The 20,248-nt window shown below is 43.7% G+C and overlaps 1 protein-coding gene across 1 annotated transcript in view; it reads right to left on the bottom strand.

Annotated features, from left to right (window-relative positions):
- UNC45B (unc-45 myosin chaperone B) overlaps positions 1 to 19,279 on the bottom strand; it is a 56,232-nt gene extending 36,953 nt beyond the window's left edge. Inside the window, exons 1-2 of the mRNA XM_069757257.1 lie at positions 19,228 to 19,279; positions 5,808 to 5,969 (exon numbers count right to left, since the gene is read on the bottom strand). Of these exons, the coding sequence (XP_069613358.1) occupies positions 5,808 to 5,969; positions 19,228 to 19,239 (174 nt within the window). The 5' untranslated portion in view covers positions 19,240 to 19,279. The remainder of the gene's footprint in view (positions 1 to 5,807; positions 5,970 to 19,227) is intronic.
- Between the last annotated feature and the right edge of the window lie 969 nt (positions 19,280 to 20,248).

The following is a 20,248-nucleotide window of genomic DNA, read 5'->3' as shown; positions in this document are numbered from 1 at the left end:
CCAGCTGACCATGTGCATGGCTCCTGCGCACCAGGAGGATATTCGCTTTCTGGTGTTTCATAATCTGCATGATGTGGTCGTGTTGGGGTTGCCATGGCTACAAGTCCATAACCCAGTATTAGATTGGAAATCAATGTCTGTGTCCAGCTGGGGTTGTCAGGGGGTACATGGTGATGTTCCATTTCTGTCTATCTCATCATCCACCCCTTCTGAGGTCCCAGAGTTCTTGTCTGATTACCGGGATGTATTCGATGAGCCCAAGTCCAGTGCCCTACCTCCGCATAGGGATTGTGATTGTGCTATCGAGTTGATTCCTGGTAGTAAGTTTCCTAAGGGTCGACTGTTTAATTTATCTGTACCTGAGCATGCGCTATGCGGAGTTACGTAAAAGAATCCTTGGAGAAGGGTCATATTCGGCCGTCGTCATCGCCATTGGGAGCAGGATTCTTTTTTGTGGCCAAGAAGGATGGTTCGCTGAGACCTTGTATTGATTACCGCCTTCTAAATAAAATCACGGTCAAATTTCAGTACCCCTTGCCGCTGCTATCTGATTTGTTTGCTCGGATTAAGGGGGCTAGTTGGTTCACCAAGATAGATCTTCATGGTGCATATAATCTTGTGCGTATTAAACGGGGCGATGAATGGAAAACTGCATTTAATACGCCCGAGGGCCATTTTGAGTACCTAGTTATGCCATTCGGACTTGCCAATGCTCCATCAGTATTTCAGTCCTTTATGCATGACATCTTCCGAGAGTACCTGGATAAATTCCTGATTGTATACTTGGATGATATTTTGGTCTTCTCGGATGATTGGGAGTCTCATGTGAAGCAGGTCAGAATGGTGTTCCAGGTCCTGCGTGCTAATTCTTTGTTTGTGAAGGGATCAAAGTGTCTCTTTGGTGTTCAGAAGGTTTCATTTTTGGGGTTCATTTTTTCCCCTTCTACCATCGAGATGGACCCTGTTAAGGTCCAGGCCATTTATGATTGGACCCAGCCGACATCTCTGAAGAGTCTGCAAAAGTTCCTTGGCTTTGCTAATTTTTTATCGTCGCTTCATCTGTAATTTTTCTAGTATTGCTAAACCATTGACCGATTTGACCAAGAAGGGTGCTGATGTGGTCAATTGGTCTTCTGCTGCTGTGGAAGCTTTTCAAGAGTTAAAGCGTCGTTTTTCTTCTGCCCCTGAGTTGTGTCAACCAGATGTTTCGCTTCCGTTCCAGGTTGAGGTTGATGCTTCTGAAATTGGAGCGGGGGCTGTTTTGTCGCAAAGAGGTGCTGATTGCTCGGTGATGAAGCCATGCGCCTTCTTTTCCAGGAAGTTTTCGCCTGCTGAGCAAAATTATGATGTTGGCAATCGAGAGTTGCTGGCCATGAAGTGGGCATTCGAGGAGTGGCGTCATTGGCTTGAAGGAGCTAAGCATCGCGTGGTGGTCTTGACTGATCACAAGAACTTGACTTATCTCGAGTCTGCCAAACGGTTGAATCCTAGACAGGCTCGTCGGTCGCTGTTTTTCTCCCGTTTTGACTTTGTGGTTTCGTACCTTCCGGGCTCTAAAAATGTGAAGGCGGATGCCCTGTCTAGGAGTTTTGTGCCCGACTCTCCGGGTTTGCCTGAGCCGGCGGGTATTCTCAAAGAGGGAGTAATTGTGTCTGCAATCTCCCCTGATTTGCGGCGGGTGCTGCAAAAATTTCAGGCTAATAAACCTGATCGTTGCCCAGCTGAGAAACTGTTTGTCCCTGATAGGTGGACGAATAAAGTTATCTCTGAGGTTCATTGTTCGGTGTTGGCTGGTCATCCTGGAATCTTTGGTACCAGAGATTTGGTGGCTAGATCCTTTTGGTGGCCGTCTCTGTCGCGGGATGTGCGTTCTTTTGTGCAGTCCTGTGGGATTTGTGCTCGGGCTAAGCCCTGCTGTTCTCGTGCCAGTGGGTTGCTTTTGCCCTTGCCGATCCCGAAGAGGCCTTGGACACATATCTCTATGGATTTTATTTCAGATCTCCCCGTCTCTCAAAAAATGTCGGTCATTTGGGTAGTTTGTGATCGCTTCTCTAAGATGATCCATTTGGTACCCTTGTCTAAATTGCCTTCCTCCTCTGATTTGGTGCCATTGTTCTTCCAGCATGTGGTTCGTTTACATGGCATTCCAGAGAACATCGTTTCTGACAGAGGTTCCCAGTTTGTTTCGAGGTTTTGGCGAGCCTTTTGTGCTAGGATGGGCATTGATTTGTCTTTTTCCTCGGCTTTCCATCCTCAGACAAATGGCCAGACTGAACGAACCAATCAGACCTTGGAAACATATCTGAGATGTTTTGTTTCTGCTGATCAGGATGATTGGGTGTCCTTTTTGCCGTTGGCTGAGTTCGCTCTTAATAATCGGGCCAGCTCGGCTTCCTTGGTTTCACCGTTTTTCTGCAATTCTGGGTTCCATCCTCGTTTCTCTTCAGGGCAGGTTGAGTCTTCGGACTGTCCTGGTGTGGATACTGTGGTGGACAGGTTGCAGCAGATTTGGACTCATGTAGTGGACAATTTGACCTTGTCCCAGGAGAAGGCTCAACGTTTCGCTAATCGCAGACGCTGTGTGGGTCCCCGACTTCGTGTTGGGGATTTGGTTTGGTTGTCATCTCGTTATATTCCTATGAAGGTTTCCTCTCCTAAGTTTAAGCCTCGTTTCATTGGCCCGTATAGGATTTCTGAGGTTCTTAATCCTGTGTCTTTTCGTTTGACCCTTCCAGATTCTTTTTCCATCGATAACGTATTCCATAGGTCATTGTTGCGGAGATATGTGGCGCCTGTGGTTCCATCTGTTGATCCTCCTGCCCTGGTTTTGGTGGAGGGGGAGTTGGAGTATATAGTGGAGAAGATTTTGGATTCTCGTGTTTCGAGACGGAAACTCCAGTATCTGGTTAAGTGGAAGGGTTATGGTCAGGAAGATAATTCCTGGGTCTTTGCCTCTGATGTCCATGCTGCCGATCTTGTTCGTGCCTTTCATATGGCTCATCCTGGTCGGCCTGGGGGCTCTGGTTAGGGTTCGGTGACCTCTCCTCAAGGGGGGGGGGGTACTGTTGTGAATTCTGTGATCAAGCTACCTCCTGTGGTCACGAGTGGTACTGCGGCTTCTGAGTTTCCTTCCTCAGGTGATGAGGTTAGGTCGTTAGGTGCTGCTCTATTTAACTCCACCTAGTGCTTTGATCCTGGCCTCCAGTCAATGTTCTAGTATTGGTCTTGCTTCCTCCTGGATCGTTCCTGTGGCCTGTCTTCTCAGCATAAGCTAAGTTCTGCTTGTGTTACTTTTGTTGCTATATTTTCTGTCCAGCTTGTTTTTTTTATTTTGCTTGCTTGCTGGAAGCTCTGAGACGCAGAGGGAGCACCTCCGTACCGTTAGTCGGTTCGGAGGGTCTTTTTGCCCCTCTGCGTGGTTGTTTGTAGGTTTTTGTGTTGACCGCAAAGCTATCTTTCCTATCCTCGGTCTATTCAGTAAGTCGGGCCTCACTTTTCTAAATCTATTTCATCTCTGTGTTTGTATTTTCATCTTAACTCACAGTCATTATATGTGGGGGGCTGCCTTTTCCTTTGGGGAATTTCTCTGAGGCAAGGTAGGCTTATTTTTCTATCTTCAGGACTAGCTAGTTTCTCAGGCTGTGCCGAGTTGCATAGGGAGCGTTAGGCGCAATCCACGGCTACCTCTAGTGTGGTTTGATAGGTTTAGGGATTGCGGTCAGCAGAGTTTCCACGTCTCAGAGCTCGTCCTATGTTTTGTGGTTTTTGTCAGGTCACTTGTGTGCTCTGAACTTCAAGGTCCATTGTGGTTCTGAATTACCTATTCATAACAGTACTGATGGTGGTGGTGGTGCATCTGGTCGTAGTGGCAAAAGCACAATAGCACCTAAGGCTGGAGGTGTTGAGCCAGGGTGCGAGTGCCGTTTGCCTGGACAGGTGGGTGGACCCACTCTTGGGCGACGGCACTGGCACAGGGTCCCTCATAGTACAATGAAGTGTCTCTGACGGTGGTGGTGCACAACCAACGTCAGACACACCGTCGTAATATGAGCGGTCCTGTGCCAGTACCGCCGCCCACGAGAGAGTGTTCCCCCCCAGCTCGAACAGTGCTCTACCACTTGAAATACTTACCTCTCCCTGCTCCACCACTGTGTAGTCTGTGCTGTTAAATCCTTCAATAGCACTGCCAATACAAATTTGTTGAAATGATAGATGATAGTTAAAATATACAGGGGCCTTGGCCTCCATTTAGATCAGTTAATACTTTGCGCCTACTACCACTGTCTGCTGCTCAGCAGAGGAGCCCACCCCTGTACCTAGCTATGCCACCTGTTTAGCCCTGTTACTAATTTTGAACTGCATTTAGCTTACCGTACTTTATTATTTGGGCCTACTAACTGTGTCTGCCACTCATTACAGTTGTCCTCCACTGAACAAAGCAATGCCGCCTGTTTAGTCCTGTTACCAATTTTGAACTGCATTTAGCCTACTTTATTATTTGGGCCTACTAACTGTGTCTGCCACTCATTACAGTTGTCCTCCACTGAACAAAGCAATGCCGCCTGTTTAGTCCTGTTGCCAATTTTGAACTGCATTTCCCCTACTTTATTATTTGGGCCTATATCTGTGTTTCCTCCTCATCCTGCCCATTGCCGGCCACTGCTAGATGAGTCTGCTGGTACATTGACACAGACCACTACATTCCCCTTGGACTCTACACAGCCAGAATCTGACCCTGCTGAAAGTCAGGTTCCCCTTCCCGCATACTATACCACCTTACACAGGGGCAAAGAGGAAGGTGAAGATGAAAGTGCAGGTTCTTTCATCAGGTGGGGGGGCATACTCGTTGCAGACGTCACTGGCACAGGGCCCCTCATAGTACGCAAAAGTGTCTCTGCCAGTGGGAGGCGCAACCCGCCGTCAAACACACCGCTGTACTATGAGGGGCCCTGTGCCAGTGCCAACGAGTGGGCCCCCCCTGCTTGCTCTGGATCACAGCACTTGCAAAGTTGAAATACTTACCTCTCCCTGCTCCACCGCCGTGACGTATTCCGCGTTTCCCAGGCCCACGAAAATCTTGAGCCAGCCCTACCCCACACAACTTTAGCCAAATGACCCCCAGTTTTCAATGCCTAACTATTATTATAAAGTAAATTAAGATTGGCAAGCTTAAGTAATAAGAATTGATGTTTTTGGCATTAAAATGGGCACTGTAGGTGTTTTCCTGTCCTCCACTCACTGCTGACTTGATTCCCCATTGACTTGCATTGGGTTTCGTGTTTCAGTCGGCCTCCGACTTTTCGCAATAATCGGCCGATTTCACCCCACCCAACTTTTGACAAAGTCGGTTTTCGCGAAACCCGACTCGATCCGAAAAAAGTAAAAGTCACTCAACTCTAGTCGTTAATATGAAAGTACCAAACAATGCGATGCTATTCATGAAATCACATTCATTTTGCTTGGACAGTTAAACATAGCAGATTAATTGCACTACAATATGCAGCATTTAATCTACATTGGAACATGGTCTAAAGGTTCACATACTATTGCCACTCACAGACTTGTGATATTGGATCATTTTTCATATTTAAAATTTGACAAAGTCTAATATTTTTAGCTAACTTGTTTGCTTTGGTTTTCTTTATCTAGTGTGAAAATCTAATGTAGGTAAAATTTATGCAGAAATATGAAAAATTCTGAAGAGTTCACAAACTTTCAAGCACCACTGTATATCGTATATGTTTGTACTGCTCATGTACTGACACAAGTTTTTAGTAATTAAATGCATTTCTTGTTTAGACATTTACCTTTTTAAGTTGGCAGGCCGATCGATTACGGTATAGAACTGCCAACATTTTCTTATCTTTTAAAAGCTTTATAGCTTTGGTATAACAGTCAATAGCCTGGTCATAGTCATTTGCCTTAAAATATTTATTTCCATCCTCTTTAAGCTGTATTGGGTCTTCCATCTGAAGAAAGAAAACATAAAATCAATTACAATATTAGCAATAGCAGTGGCCATTTTGGTAGAACAGTCTTCTGAAAATAATGGTATTATCAGGTAATTTTAGCTATAAGTGATGGGGAAACCTGTCAGCAAGTATTTCATTTCCTAGTAGTGATGAGTGAGCGTGGTCGGATATCGTGTTATCTGAGCCGCTTCGGGTGTAATCCAAGTATCTTGGGAGTGGTTGGATAATATGTTCGAGTCTCTATGGCTGCATGTCTCGTGGCTGTTAGGCAGTTGCAACACATGAAGGGATAACCTGTTTGTTAGGCAATCCCCGCATGTGTTGTGGCTGTCTAACAGCTGCGAAACATGCAGTCACGGGAACTCAAACATATTTTCTGAGTACGCCTGAAATACTCTGATAACACCCGAACATGCTCAGATAACACGATATCCGACCAGGCTCACTCATCACTATTTCATAGTTAGGGCACCACAGAATAAATGGGTCTGATTGGGTACAGAAGATCACAGTCAGCCGGCTGTATAACACGACCGACGATTGCATCGCAATGCCTGGACTGGCCGGCGGCTTTCCTGACCTAATCATGATAGTATGTATTTCTGTGCAGCTGTCCTGCTCGGGTCAGGAGAGCCAACGGCCAGTCCGAGCATTGAGATGCAATCGTCAACCGTGTTATACTGGCAGTCTGTCTGCCCCCTAATTGTCATTGTAGCTTGTAGCTACTCTCCTCTTTTTGATGGAGATACTGTACAAAGGGCTTCCTTCCATTTTAGGATATGTTCACACTGAGGTTTTTAGGAGGTTTTGGAGCAGATAATGAGTGGAAACTCTATAAATCTCCTAAAAAATTCAAAACTTCTCAAAAACATGGAGATTCTGTTCAGTTTTTGCTTGGCAAACTATGTAAAAAGACTCCAAGTGCATATACCCTTATAGTTTAATTTTTTTTTTCTAAACCAGACAATTTAATAGTATGGAATTTGTTGGTTGTATATAACAGCTGCAGGCTTATGAGGGAATGTGTTGAGCAGAGAGCAGATGATGCTGTATTAACGCTGTGTTAACTATTACAGCTTGCTGATATGGGTATAGTTACTCTCTATACTCGATTGTATGACCTCTCTGGTTTGTTGGTGTCCATTCCCTCTTGCAATCCTCCATGTTGTGATGATGAAGATAATGGTTTGTGAATGTCCGAAGTAAAATATTTTCTTCTCCCAAAATGTCTCATTGCCGAATGATACTGCTGAAAGCTGAAATCTGCTCCAGTATGTAGGTGTGTAAGCATTAATCCATATAGTTATGTATATTTTATAGAGTTGCTCTTTATGGACATCCCCATTCTCAAGTTGTCAGCGCCCTATGAGACAAACTCATGAGTATACACCCCTGATGAGTTTCATGTGATCAAATCTTTCTTCTGGTGTATCTGCTGGGTAAGCGTATGTGCACACAGAGTCTTTTTCTGGTGGACTCTTCCTGAAAAAGCACTCAATAAATGTTAAAAATAATGAACATATGCACAGCAATGCGAATATGCAGCTAACAGAACTGACCTCACCATTCTTCTGGTGTCAGGCGGCTTCCGCTTGAAAGCCACCAATATTTTATATGTAAAATTATGATTAAAAGAAAAAATAACTGAAGAAATGTCTTCTGCTTCAAGAATTTAGAAATGCCAACATCTATAAGATCTCATGTGCACATATCATTAGGAGGGTAGAGCTGAGAGCACTTCTTACGACAATTGATTTCTCATATTAAGGAAGATTTAAATGCCAACCAAAATATGTTCAACATGCATACTAGGAATTGACTAAGCTCTCAAATTTTTTTTTGTAATATTTATTAACATAAAGTAAAGCGAATAAGGAACCTGTCAGGTGATTCATGCTGGCCAAACCACGGGCAGCAAAAATTGCAGCCTGGCTGCACTATTGCAGCCAGGTATGTTTTTCTCTGAAAAGCTCTGGTGTTTCAGAGGAAATATATTCTGAAGATCCTGCCAGGGACCATAGCCGTAGACTAGACTAGTCCGGCTCTGCCCTTGGCCAGCTCTTCCCAGCGCTGCTCTAAGTGATTGGCAGGTCACTCTCTATGTACACAAGAGGGAGAGACCTGCCAATTACCTGCAGCGGCACTGAGATGAGACAGCCGGGGGCAGCACCAAACAAGTCTTGTTTCCAGCTATGGTCCTTGGCCAGGTCCTTGGCCAGACCTTTAAATTATATTTTTTCTTAAACTCTAGAGTGGTTGAAAAAAAAACATACCTCGCTGCAATCTTGCCGGCAGGATGAGAGTCATGCTGCCCACCTGACAGGATTCCTTTAAGTATTTAAGACATACATCTTTAAACAGCACAAGATTGACAAGCCCAGTGATTGGGGGAAGAATGATATAAATATACCCTTACCGTTAGGGACCATCCATATGAGGTGCACCTTGTTGTGCTTGGACGGTTTTTATGTTTTTTGTTAAAAAAAATGTTAACAAAGCACCTCATGTTTTTAATGCGTATAGTAATAGTAGAATGTATGTATTCATTACCAGCAGTGTACTGACACACAGTGTATGTATACGTTTGTATATTGGCCATATAGTGTATTTAATTTAGTACCAAAGATGTCCGGGCCCTTTTTTTTTTGTAGTTTGTAATGGTGGTGGATCCGTCTCGGGCTCAGAAACCTTCTCCATCCATCTTTCCCAAAAAGGTTTCATTATGAGCTAAGCCTTGTTGATATCTCTTCTCATTTCATTTGAGGCCTGTCTGGGCACATGGAAAGGTGAGTCATTAGAGCTAGAGACCATTTATGCGAGGTACACCTTGTCATTGCTGGATGGCTTTAACACTTTTTGATCAAAAAAATGTTGACATCACGTTTGTTACACGTCAAGTAATATTGAAGTGTATGTATGCATTAATCACAGTGTGCTGCTGCAAAGTGTAAGTATGTGTTTGGAAATGTAATGTCATCAGAGGAGCCCTGTAAGCAAAGGCTGGAAGGGGCAACCAAGTAATTAATGCTAATTTAGTTAGCATAAGCACTGTTGTTTCTGCTTCTCTATGAAATCGGACAACCCCTTCATAGAAGAGAAGCCCTTTTTCATATGACTGGTGACCACAATGTATTTAGGACCACACTGTTTATCTGCTCTTTCACAGTTTAATTAGTATATTTGTAAACAAATAGAGGTTATTAATAACGAGACAGACAAGCATACTGATATCAACAGATTGGGACATGTGTTGTTCTGGGGGGGTCTGCTAAATGTACTGTACTTTACACTAAACGAGTGTCTATTCAGCTGACTAAGTACTGACTATATATGGAAGCTGAATTGGTCACGCTGGACCATGTGTCATGGCCACCTGTCTTACTTCTAGTATATGACACAAAATTGTCTTTGTAACCTAAAACCATTTTTGTTGATATACTAGTTATATCAGTGGTTGATATATATATATATATATATATATATATATATATATATGTATATATATATATATATATATATATATATATATATATATATATATATATATATATATATATATCTATCTAATATATAAAGCTGAATGTGTGTGTATGTGTGTATGTCCGGGATTGGCATCTGCACCGTCGCAGCTACAGCCACAAAATTTTGCACAGTCACACGTCTGGACCCCGAGAGCGTCATAGGCTATGTTGTGAGGTGAAATTGTAACCCCGCGCGTTCCAATTCACCAAACAATTTTGCCCCTATCTACATAATGGGGAAAAAGTAAAAGGAAAAGTGTATATACCGTACAGTTGCTAAGGTGGGGCCCCGACATGGGATACTCACCACACACCGGAATATGAACACACACACAAAATGCGCCACACACTACCACGTGCTTGAACACATATACCACCCTGAGCACACATTTCACCACACATACACCAACCTCGCCACATAAAAGTCAAAACACAAAAGTCGCCGCTCAAAACTCGCCACACGCAAAACTCGCCACATGCAAAACTAGGCTCAAGCAAAACTCGCCACACGTGCAAAACTCACCTCATGGAAAACTCGCCACACTCAAAACTTGCACATGCGGAAAAATTGCCACATGCACAAAAGTTGCAACACATGCAAAAGTTGCCTCACACAAAACTTGCACACACTCAAAATGCACCACACATTAAAATTGCCACGCGCAAAACTCGCCATGCGCAAAACTTGCTGCATACAACTTGCTACACTAACCTGTCACATGCAACTCGACACACAAAAAGTTGCTACACGAATGTCGCCACACAAAACTCATCTTACAAAAGTTGCTACGTGCATGTCGCCACATGCAACTCAACACACACAGCTTGACACATGAAACTCGCCCTAAAACACACACAAGTCTGGTATTATCCTTCAAAAATAAAAATCTGATTAATAAGCAGACAAAGTGCAAGAGCAACAAATGTACCATATAGGAAATACGGCAGCTGTCAGTCACATGACCTGTCTATTATGTGTATGTGTGAGCTAATATATACTGCTAGGGGGGAGGGCTTCCTGTTGGCTGGGGATTTATCAGGCTACCAATGTAACTTACAAATACTGAGGTAAAAATACTGAGCAAATAACGTGTGAATGAGGTCTAATACAGGAGGAGATGACATACAGGTACATACTATATACAGGGGAGATGACACACAGGTATATACTATATACAGGAGAGATGACACACAGGTATATACTATATACAGCAGGAGATGACACACAGGTATATACTATATACAGGAGGAGATGACACACTGGTATATACTATATACAGGGGAGATGACATACAGGTACATACTAGATACAGGGGAGATGATACACAGGTATATACTATATACAGGGGAGATGACACACAGGTATATACTATATACAGGGGAGGTGACACACAGGTATATATTATATACAGGGGAGATGACACACACATATATACTATATACAGGGGAGATGACACACAGGTATATACTATATACAGGAGGAGATGACACACAGATATATACTATATACAGGAGGAGATGACACACAGGTATATACTATATACAGGAGGAGATGACACACAGGTATATACTATATACAGGAGGAGATGACATACAGGTATATACTATATACAGGGGAGGTGACACACAGGTATATATTATATACAGGGGAGATGACACACACATATATACTATATACAGGGGAGATGACACACAGGTATATACTATATACAGGAGGAGATGACACACAGATATATACTATATACAGGAGGAGATGACACACAGGTATATACTATATACAGGAGGAGATGACACACAGGTATATACTATATACAGGAGGAGATGACATACAGGTACATACTATATACAGGAGGAGATGACACACGGGTATATAATATATGCAGGAGCAGATGACACACATGTATATACTATATACAGGAGGAAATGACTTACAGGTATATAGTATATACAGGAGGAGATGACACACGTTTATACTATATACAGGAGGAGATGACATTCAGGTATATACTATATAAAAGAGGAGATGACACATAGGTATATAGAGGAGGAGATGACATACAGCAGGTATATACTATATACGGGGGAGATGACATACAGGTATATACTATATACAGGAGATGACATACAGGTATATACTATATACAGGAGGATATGACACATAGGTATATACAATATACAGGAGGAGATGACATACAGCAGGTATATACTATTTACAGGGGAGATGACATACAGGTATATACTATATACAGGAGATGACATACAGGTGTATACTATATATAAGGGAGATGACAATCATGTGTATACTGAAGGGAAAAATGAGAGGTGTGAGGTGAAAATGAGGGGTGTGAGGTGAAAATGAAAAGGTGTGAGTGCAAAATGAGAGGAGTGAGGAAAAATAGTGGAGTGATCGGAAAATGACAGATGTGAGGTCGAAATGACAAGTGTTAGGGGGGAATGAGAGGAGTGAGGGGAAAAATGAGAGGTGTAAGGGAGAAAATGAGAGATGTGAGGGGGAAAATGAGAGGCGTGATGGGAAAATACAAAAAGTGAAGTGCTTGATTTTTTTTCTCAAAGCACAATAGTATATATATTTTTTTTCTCAAAGCACAATAGTATATATATATATATATATATATATATATATACTATTGTGCTTTGAGAAAAAAAATCAAAGCTGCATAATAACTATCCTAACTTTGGTTAGTATATACACATATGTATATACATTCCTCAACATTGTTCAGCAGTGATGAATTTGAATCAACTCCCTCATCTCTGCTGAGGACTTTGCCACATACTTTAAAAATAAGACCGAGCAAACAAGGCAAGTCTTTATTGTTCAACCACCAAAACACCTGTGTATACCAGACCAATGCCCCTCCCCCATAACCTCCCTCTCCAACATCACTGAAGGGGAGCTTAATTGTTTTCTCTCCAAATCTCACCTCACCACCTGTGCGCTCGACCCCATCCCATCCCACCTCCTCCCCAACCTCACCACCACACTTATCCCATCCCTAACCCATCTCTTCAACCTATCACTAACTTCTGGTACCTTCCCTTCTGATTTCAAAAATGCCACAATCATGCTTATCCTTAAAAAGCCAACCCTCGACCCAACCGCTATGTCCAGCTATCGCCCAATATCACTGCTCCCATTCGCTTCCAATCTCCTGGAGCTGCACGTCCGCATTGAACTTTCCTTCCGCCTCTCATCTAACTTGCCCTTTGACAATCTATAATCTGGCTTCCGTCCCCATCATTCCAATGAGACAGCCCTGACCAAAATCACCAACGACCTACTTACAACCAAAGCCAGGGCCAGACTGGGACTAAAATTCAGCCCTGGCATTTGAAGTCACACAGGCCCACTTGTCGCATGGTGACTGTATAATATCTTTGTACACTTGTAGGTTACAAGAAGTGAGGGAAGTGTAACACGACTATATAACATATAATTACAGCTGTATCCAGCATTACAGCTCAGCCCCCATAGTATGTAATGCAGCCAGTCCCCATAGAATGTAATACAGCACAGCCCCATAGAATGTAATACAGCACAGCCCCATAGAATGTAATGCAGCACAGCCCCATAGAATGTAATGCAGCCAGCCCCATAGAATGTAATACAGCACAGCCCCCATAGAATGTAATACAGCACAGCCCCCATAGAATGTAATGCAGCCAGTTCCCATAGGATGTAATGCAGCACAGCCCCCATAGAATGTAATGCAGCCAGCCCCCATAGAATGTAATACAGCACAGCCCCCATAGAATGTAATACAGCACAGCCCCCATAGAATGTAATACAGCACTTCCCCATAGAATGTAATGCAGCCAGTCCCCATAGAATGTAATTCAGCACAGCCCCATAGAATGTAATGCAGCACAGCCCCCCATAGAATGTAATACAGCACAGCCCCATAGAATGTAATGCAGCCAGCCCCATAGAATGTAATACAGCACAGCCCCCATAGAATGTAATACAGCACAGCCCCATAGAATGTAATGCAGCCAGTTCCCATAGGATGTAATGCAGCACAGCCCCCATAGAATGTAATACAGCACAGCCCCCATAGAATGTAATACAGCACTTCCCCATAGAATGTAATGCAGCCAGTCCCCATAGAATGTAATACAGCACAGCCCCATAGAATGTAATACAGCACAGCCCCCATAGAATGTAATACAGCACAGCCCCATAGAATGTAATGCAGCCAGCCCCATAGAATGTAATACAGCACAGCCCCATAGAATGTAATACAGCACAGCCCCATAGAATGTAATGCAGCCAGTTCCCATAGGATGTAATGCAGCACAGCCCCCATAGAATGTAATGCAGCCAGCCCCCATAGAATGTAATACAGCACAGCCCCCATAGAATGTAATACAGCACAGCCCCCATAGAATGTAATACAGCACTTCCCCATAGAATGTAATGCAGCCAGTCCCCATAGAATGTAATACAGCACAGCCCCATAGAATGTAATGCAGCACAGCTCCCCATAGAATGTAATACAGCACAGCCCCATAGAATGTAATACAGCACAGCCCCCATAGAATGTAATACAGCACAGCCCCATAGAATGTAATACAGCACAGCCCCATAGAATGTAATACAGCACAGCCCCATAGAATGTAATGCAGCCAGTTCCCATAGGATGTAATGCAGCACAGCCCCCATAGAATGTAATGCAGCCAGCCCCCATAGAATGTAATACAGCACAGCCCCCATAGAATGTAATACAGCACAGCCCCCATAGAATGTAATACAGCACTTCCCCATAGAATGTAATGCAGCCAGTCCCCATAGAATGTAATACAGCACAGCCCCATAGAATGTAATGCAGCACAGCTCCCCATAGAATGTAATACAGCACAGCCCCATAGAATGTAATACAGCACAGCCCCCATAGAATGTAATACAGCACAGCCCCATAGAATGTAATACAGCACAGCCCCCATAGAATGTAATACAGCACAGCCCCATAGAATGTAATGCAGCCAGTTCCCATAGAATGTAATGTAGCCAGTCCCCATAGAATGTAATACAGCACAGCCCCATAGAATGTAATACAGCACAGCCCCCATAGAATGTAATACAGCACAGCCCCATAGAATGTAATGCAGGCCAGCCCCCATAGAATGTAATACAGCACAGCCCCCATAGATTGTAATACAGCACAGCCCCCATAGAATGTAATACAGCACAGCCCCCATAGAATGTAATACAGCACAGCCCCCATAGAATGTAATACAGCCAGCCTCCAAAGAATGTAATGCAGCACAGACCCCATAGAATGTAATGCAGCACAGCCCCCATAGATTGTAATACAGCACTTCCCCATAGATTGTAATGCAGCACAGCCTCCATAGAATGTAATGCAGCACAGCCCCCATAGATTGTAATACAGCACAGCCCCCATAGAATGTAATACAGCACTTCCCCATAGAATGTAATGCAGCCCAGCCCCCATAGAATGTAATACAGCACAGCCCCCATAGAATGAAATACAGCACAGCCCCCATAGAATGTAATACAGCCAGCCTCCAAAGAATGTAATGCAGCACAGACCCCATAGAATGTAATGCAGCACAGCCCCCATAGATTGTAATACAGCACTTCCCCATAGATTGTAATGCAGCACAGCCTCCATAGAATGTAATGCAGCACAGCCCCCATAGATTGTAATACAGCACTTCCCCATAGAATGTAATACAGCACTTCCCCATAGAATGTAATGCAGCCCAGCCCCCATAGAATGTAATACAGCACAGCCCCCATAGAATGTAATACAGCACTTCCCCATAGATTGTAATACAGCACTTCCCCATAGAATGTAATACAGCACTTCCCCATAGAATGTAATACAGCACTTCCCCATAGAATGTAATACAGCACTTCCCCATAGAATGTAATGCAGCCCAGCCCCCATAGAATGAAATACAGCACAGCCCCCATAGAATGTAATACAGCACTTCCCCATAGATTGTAATACAGTACTTCCCCATAGAATGTAATGCAGCCCAGCCCCCATAGAATGTAATACAGCACAGCCCCCATAGAATGTAATACAGGACAGGACCCATAGATTGTAATACAGCACAGGCCCCATAGAATGTAATGCAGCACAGCCCCCATAGAATGTAATACAGCCAGCACCATAGAATGTAATGCAGCACAGACCCCATAGAATGTAATACAGCACTTTCCCATAGAATGTAATACAGCACAGCCCCCATAGAATGTAATACAGCACAGCTCCCATAGAATGTAATACAGCACAGCTCCCATAGAATGTAATACAGCACAGCCCCCATAGAATGTAATACAGCACAGCTCCCATAGAATGTAATACAGCACAGGCCCCATAGAATGTAATGCAGCACAGCCCCCATAGAATGTAATACAGCACAGCTCCCATAGAATGTAATACAGCACAGCCCCCATAGAATGTAATACAGCACTTCCCCATAGAATGTAATGCAGCCCAGCCCCCATAGAATGTAATACAGCACAGCCCCCATAGAATGAAATACAGCACAGCCCCCATAGAATGTAATACAGCACAGCCCCCATAGAATGTAATACAGCACAGCTCCCATAGAATGTAATACAGCACTTCCCCATAGAATGTAATGCAGGCCAGCCCCCATAGAATGTAATGCAGCACAGCCCCCATAGAATGTAATACAGCACAGCCCCCATAGAATGAAATACAGCACAGCCCCCATAGAATGTAATGCAGCACAGCCCCCATAGAATGTAATACAGCACAGCTCCCATAGAATGTAATACAGCACTTCCCCATAGAATGTAATGCAGGCCAGCCCCCATAGAATGTAATACAGCACAGCCCCCATAGAATGTAATACAGCACAGCCTCCATAGAATGTAATGCAGCCAGCCCCCATAGAATGTAATGCAGCACAGGCCCCATAGAATGTAATGCAGCACAGCCCCCCATAGAATTTAATGCAGCACAGCCCCATAGAATGTAATGTAGCCAGTCCCCATAGAATGTAATGCAGCCAGCCCCCATAGAATGTAATGCAGCCAGCCCCATAGAATGTAATGCAGCCAGCCCCCATAGAATGTAATGTAGCACAGACCCCATAGAATGTAATACAGCACAGGCCCCATAGAATGTAATGTAGCCAGTCCCCATAGAATGTAATGCAGCACATCCCCATAGAATGTAATGTAGCCAGTCCCCATAGAATGTAATGCAGCACAGCCCCATAGAATGTAATGTAGCACAGCCCCCCATAGAATGTAATGCAGCACAGCCCCATAGAATGTAATGTAGCCAGTCCCCATAGAATGTAATGTAGCCAGCCCCCATAGAATGTAATGCAGCACAGCCCCATAGATTGTAATGTAGCCAGTCCCCATAGAATGTAATGCAGCACAGCCCCATAGATTGTAATGTAGCCAGTCCCCATAGAATGTAATGCAGCACAGCCCCATAGAATGTAATGTAGCCAGTCCCCATAGAATGTAATGCAGCACAGCCCCATGGAATGGAATGTAGCCAGTCCCAATAGAATGTAATGTAGCCAGCCCCCATAGAATGTAATGCAGCACAGCCCCATAGATTGTAATGCAGCCAGTCCCCATAGAATGTAATGCAGCCAGTCCCCATAGAATGTAATGCAGCCATGCCATGTAATAATAATAAAAAAAACACTGACTCTACTCACCTTTCCTCTTGCCCCGCGCTGCTCCTGGCTCCGGTCTCAGCAGCTGCAGTCTGCCCGCCCAGTCACACAGCAGGTGCGCGATGATATGACGTCATCGCGCACCCGCAGTGTAAGCGGCAGACAGAGCGGGGAATGATGGGAGAGGGAGCGACAGCAGACGCTCTCTCCCCATCATTGCATTCAACTAATCGCCTCCAAGACTTCTCCCGAATATCCCCCATCCTCTGGAATTCTGTGCCCCAACACATCTGACTAACAACCACATTCAGATCCTTCAGATGGAACCTGAAAACCCACCTGTTCAAGAAAGCTTACAGCCTGCAATGACGCCGCTGCTTCCTCACCATTACCGGAGCTACCGCCTCACCAACACCAGAGCTGCTGCAACCCCCCGACCTTCTGTCTCCTTCCCCATAATCCTGTAGAATGTAAGCCCGCAAGGGCAGGGTCCTCGCCCCTCTGTATCAGTCTGTAATTGTTAGTTTGTTTGCTGTAAGTGATATCTGTAACTTGTATGTAACCCCTTTTCATGTACAGCACCATGGAATCAATGGTGCTATATAAATAAATAATAATAATAAAAAGAAGGCAATGTCATAGAATTATGGAAATCACAGGATCAATAGACATGTTCATGATATGAAAATGACATAAAAGTAATACAATTTTCAAGTCACATGTCACAACCATTATCATGGTTAATGGTAGTCTGAGGAATTTTCTGCCACGCTGAATGCACTTGGCCAAGCAAATCATTATTATCCACTGCTGGCAGCTCCTTTTGCAATTGCTGACCAATGATATCCAAGATCTCCTCAGTGGGAGACAAGTCTGGAGACGCTGCAGGCCTTGGTGGCTTGTTTAGGTATCACATAATGCTCATAGTAACACAAGCAACATGAGGTCTAAAGTTGTCGTGTTGAAAAACTGCTCCTGCGATGTTGGAGAAATGGTCATATCACTGATTCTACCACCAAATCAATGTAACTCAGAGCTGTTAATGTACCTGAAATGAAGGCTAGAGGGGTCTGGCTACCGCAGAGTATGGCACCTCACACCATAATCTCAGGAGCAGGACTGGTTTCCATTGTTAAAGCTTTTTCATTGTGTTGCCCACAAGGAGGCAAGAGCCTGGAATAGAGCAATGGAGGTCTAATCTTTTCAGAGATGAGACTCACTTTTTTCTTGCAAGCAGTGATAGCCAGAGATTGGTCTGGAGACCACGTGGGCAGATTATTATGCGAGGTGGCATAATGTACTGTAGTCGGACCCTTCTGGTCATTCCACGTACAATTACATTGATTTGGTGGTGGAACCAGAGGTACATCCATTTTACCCAAAGTATCCCAAGGACGATTTTTCAACACAACAAGCCAGATGTCAAGTTTCTCGTGTTACTATGAGCAGCCTGTGTGGCCTAAACGTGCTACCATGCCCAGCAGCGTCTGTGCACTTGTCTCCCATCAAGCACATCTGGGACCTTATTGGTCGACAATTGCAGAGGGAGCTGCCAGCAGAGGATTGTGATGATTTGCCTGCCCAAATGGATCCACCGTGGTAGAACATTCCTCAGACAACCATTGATAGCATGCCAAAGTGTGTAAGTGCGGGGATTTCTGTATCTTGCTCTCACACTGAATACATTTTTTTTTTAAGTTTTCCTTCCATTTTTGCCCCATTTGAATATACATGTCCATTCATCCAAATAAGTGCATTCCTACAAATGGTATGATCAGAAGTGTACATCTGCTATTATTGTGCTTATTTGCCTTCTTTACATATACATATACCGTAATTGGTAAATATAAGAGAGTACGATGAATAATGCTCATCTTTGCTTGAACTGGAAAATGCAGTATTCAGATGCAAGTAAAGGTCACAAAAAAGCAAAAGAAAAAAGTACACCCTCTGGTTAATACTGTATTGCTCTGTCCTAGCAGTGGCATTGAAAATTAGCAGTGGGCAACCAAACATAGAGATCAATAAAGACTAAATAAACTTTTCATAAATCAGCAGACAGACTGCGTTACCTTTGCAGGCATAAGAAATCCGGGACCTGTCTGGGCGTCTGTTCCTCTGGTATTCTTCAGCCAGCATGTGCCCTCTGGGTTATATATAGATGTGAATGAGATGGTCCACTTCTTCGGAATGCTGGCACATCAGACTGGCACAGGGGGTCCTCCGGTTAAATAATTCTGTTTAAATGCTACATAGAAGAGCCAAATAGCTATAACATTAGACTACAAATAAGCAAATAAATAATTATGCGTTTTTGAACTTATTTAAAGGGCAAAGTATAATAAAATGTTGAAAACCTTCTTAAATAGTAGCAGTCCCCCTGTTAGGGTGGAGAATCCCACCTGCCCTGCCATTTATGGAGGTGACAGAAAGGGGTGAAGCTGATATAGTGGGAGATGATCCAGAGCAGCTGTCACTGCTGGAAGTGGCTAGCAGCTTCTGGAAAGTGAACTACGTCCATGTCACTAGGTCACACTGATCCACCCCTAGTTTTTGTTTCCTCCTGTTGTGACCTAACATTTCTAATGTATTAAATCCATTGACTACAATTGCTGCAAATGTCGCATGTTTTCACGGTTTGGAAAAGTCCTTTTTATTTATGTCAAATAGCATAAATACATGGATTCTTCTAAAAAAGAATTAAACAGCACATTGGCTCAGTGGTTAGCAATGGAGTCCTGGGTTCAGATTCCACAAAGGACAACATGTGCAAGGAGTTTATATGTGCTCCCCTTGTTTGTGTGGGTTTCCTCTGGGCGCTCCGGTTTCCTCCCACATTCCAAAGACATACTGATAGGGAATCTAGATTGTGAGCCCCAATGGGGACAGCGATGATGTCTGTAAACTGCTGTGTAATATGATAGTGCTATAAAATCATAATAAAATAAATGTTATGTGCGGGACTCGGATGTACTAGATTAGCAACCACTTTAACGTGGTTTTAACATTTTGACTCAGAGATTAGAGGGGCTGTCCAATCTAGAACGACAAGTCTGCATCACTCTTTGACTACAGAATTGCTAATCCTTACAG

The sequence above is a fragment of the Ranitomeya imitator genome, chromosome 3 (genome assembly GCF_032444005.1).
Source record: "Ranitomeya imitator isolate aRanImi1 chromosome 3, aRanImi1.pri, whole genome shotgun sequence".
NCBI lineage: Eukaryota > Metazoa > Chordata > Amphibia > Anura > Dendrobatidae > Ranitomeya > Ranitomeya imitator.
The sequence above is the reverse complement of the archived record's forward strand: the minus strand, read 5'-3'. Positions and strand labels throughout refer to the sequence as shown.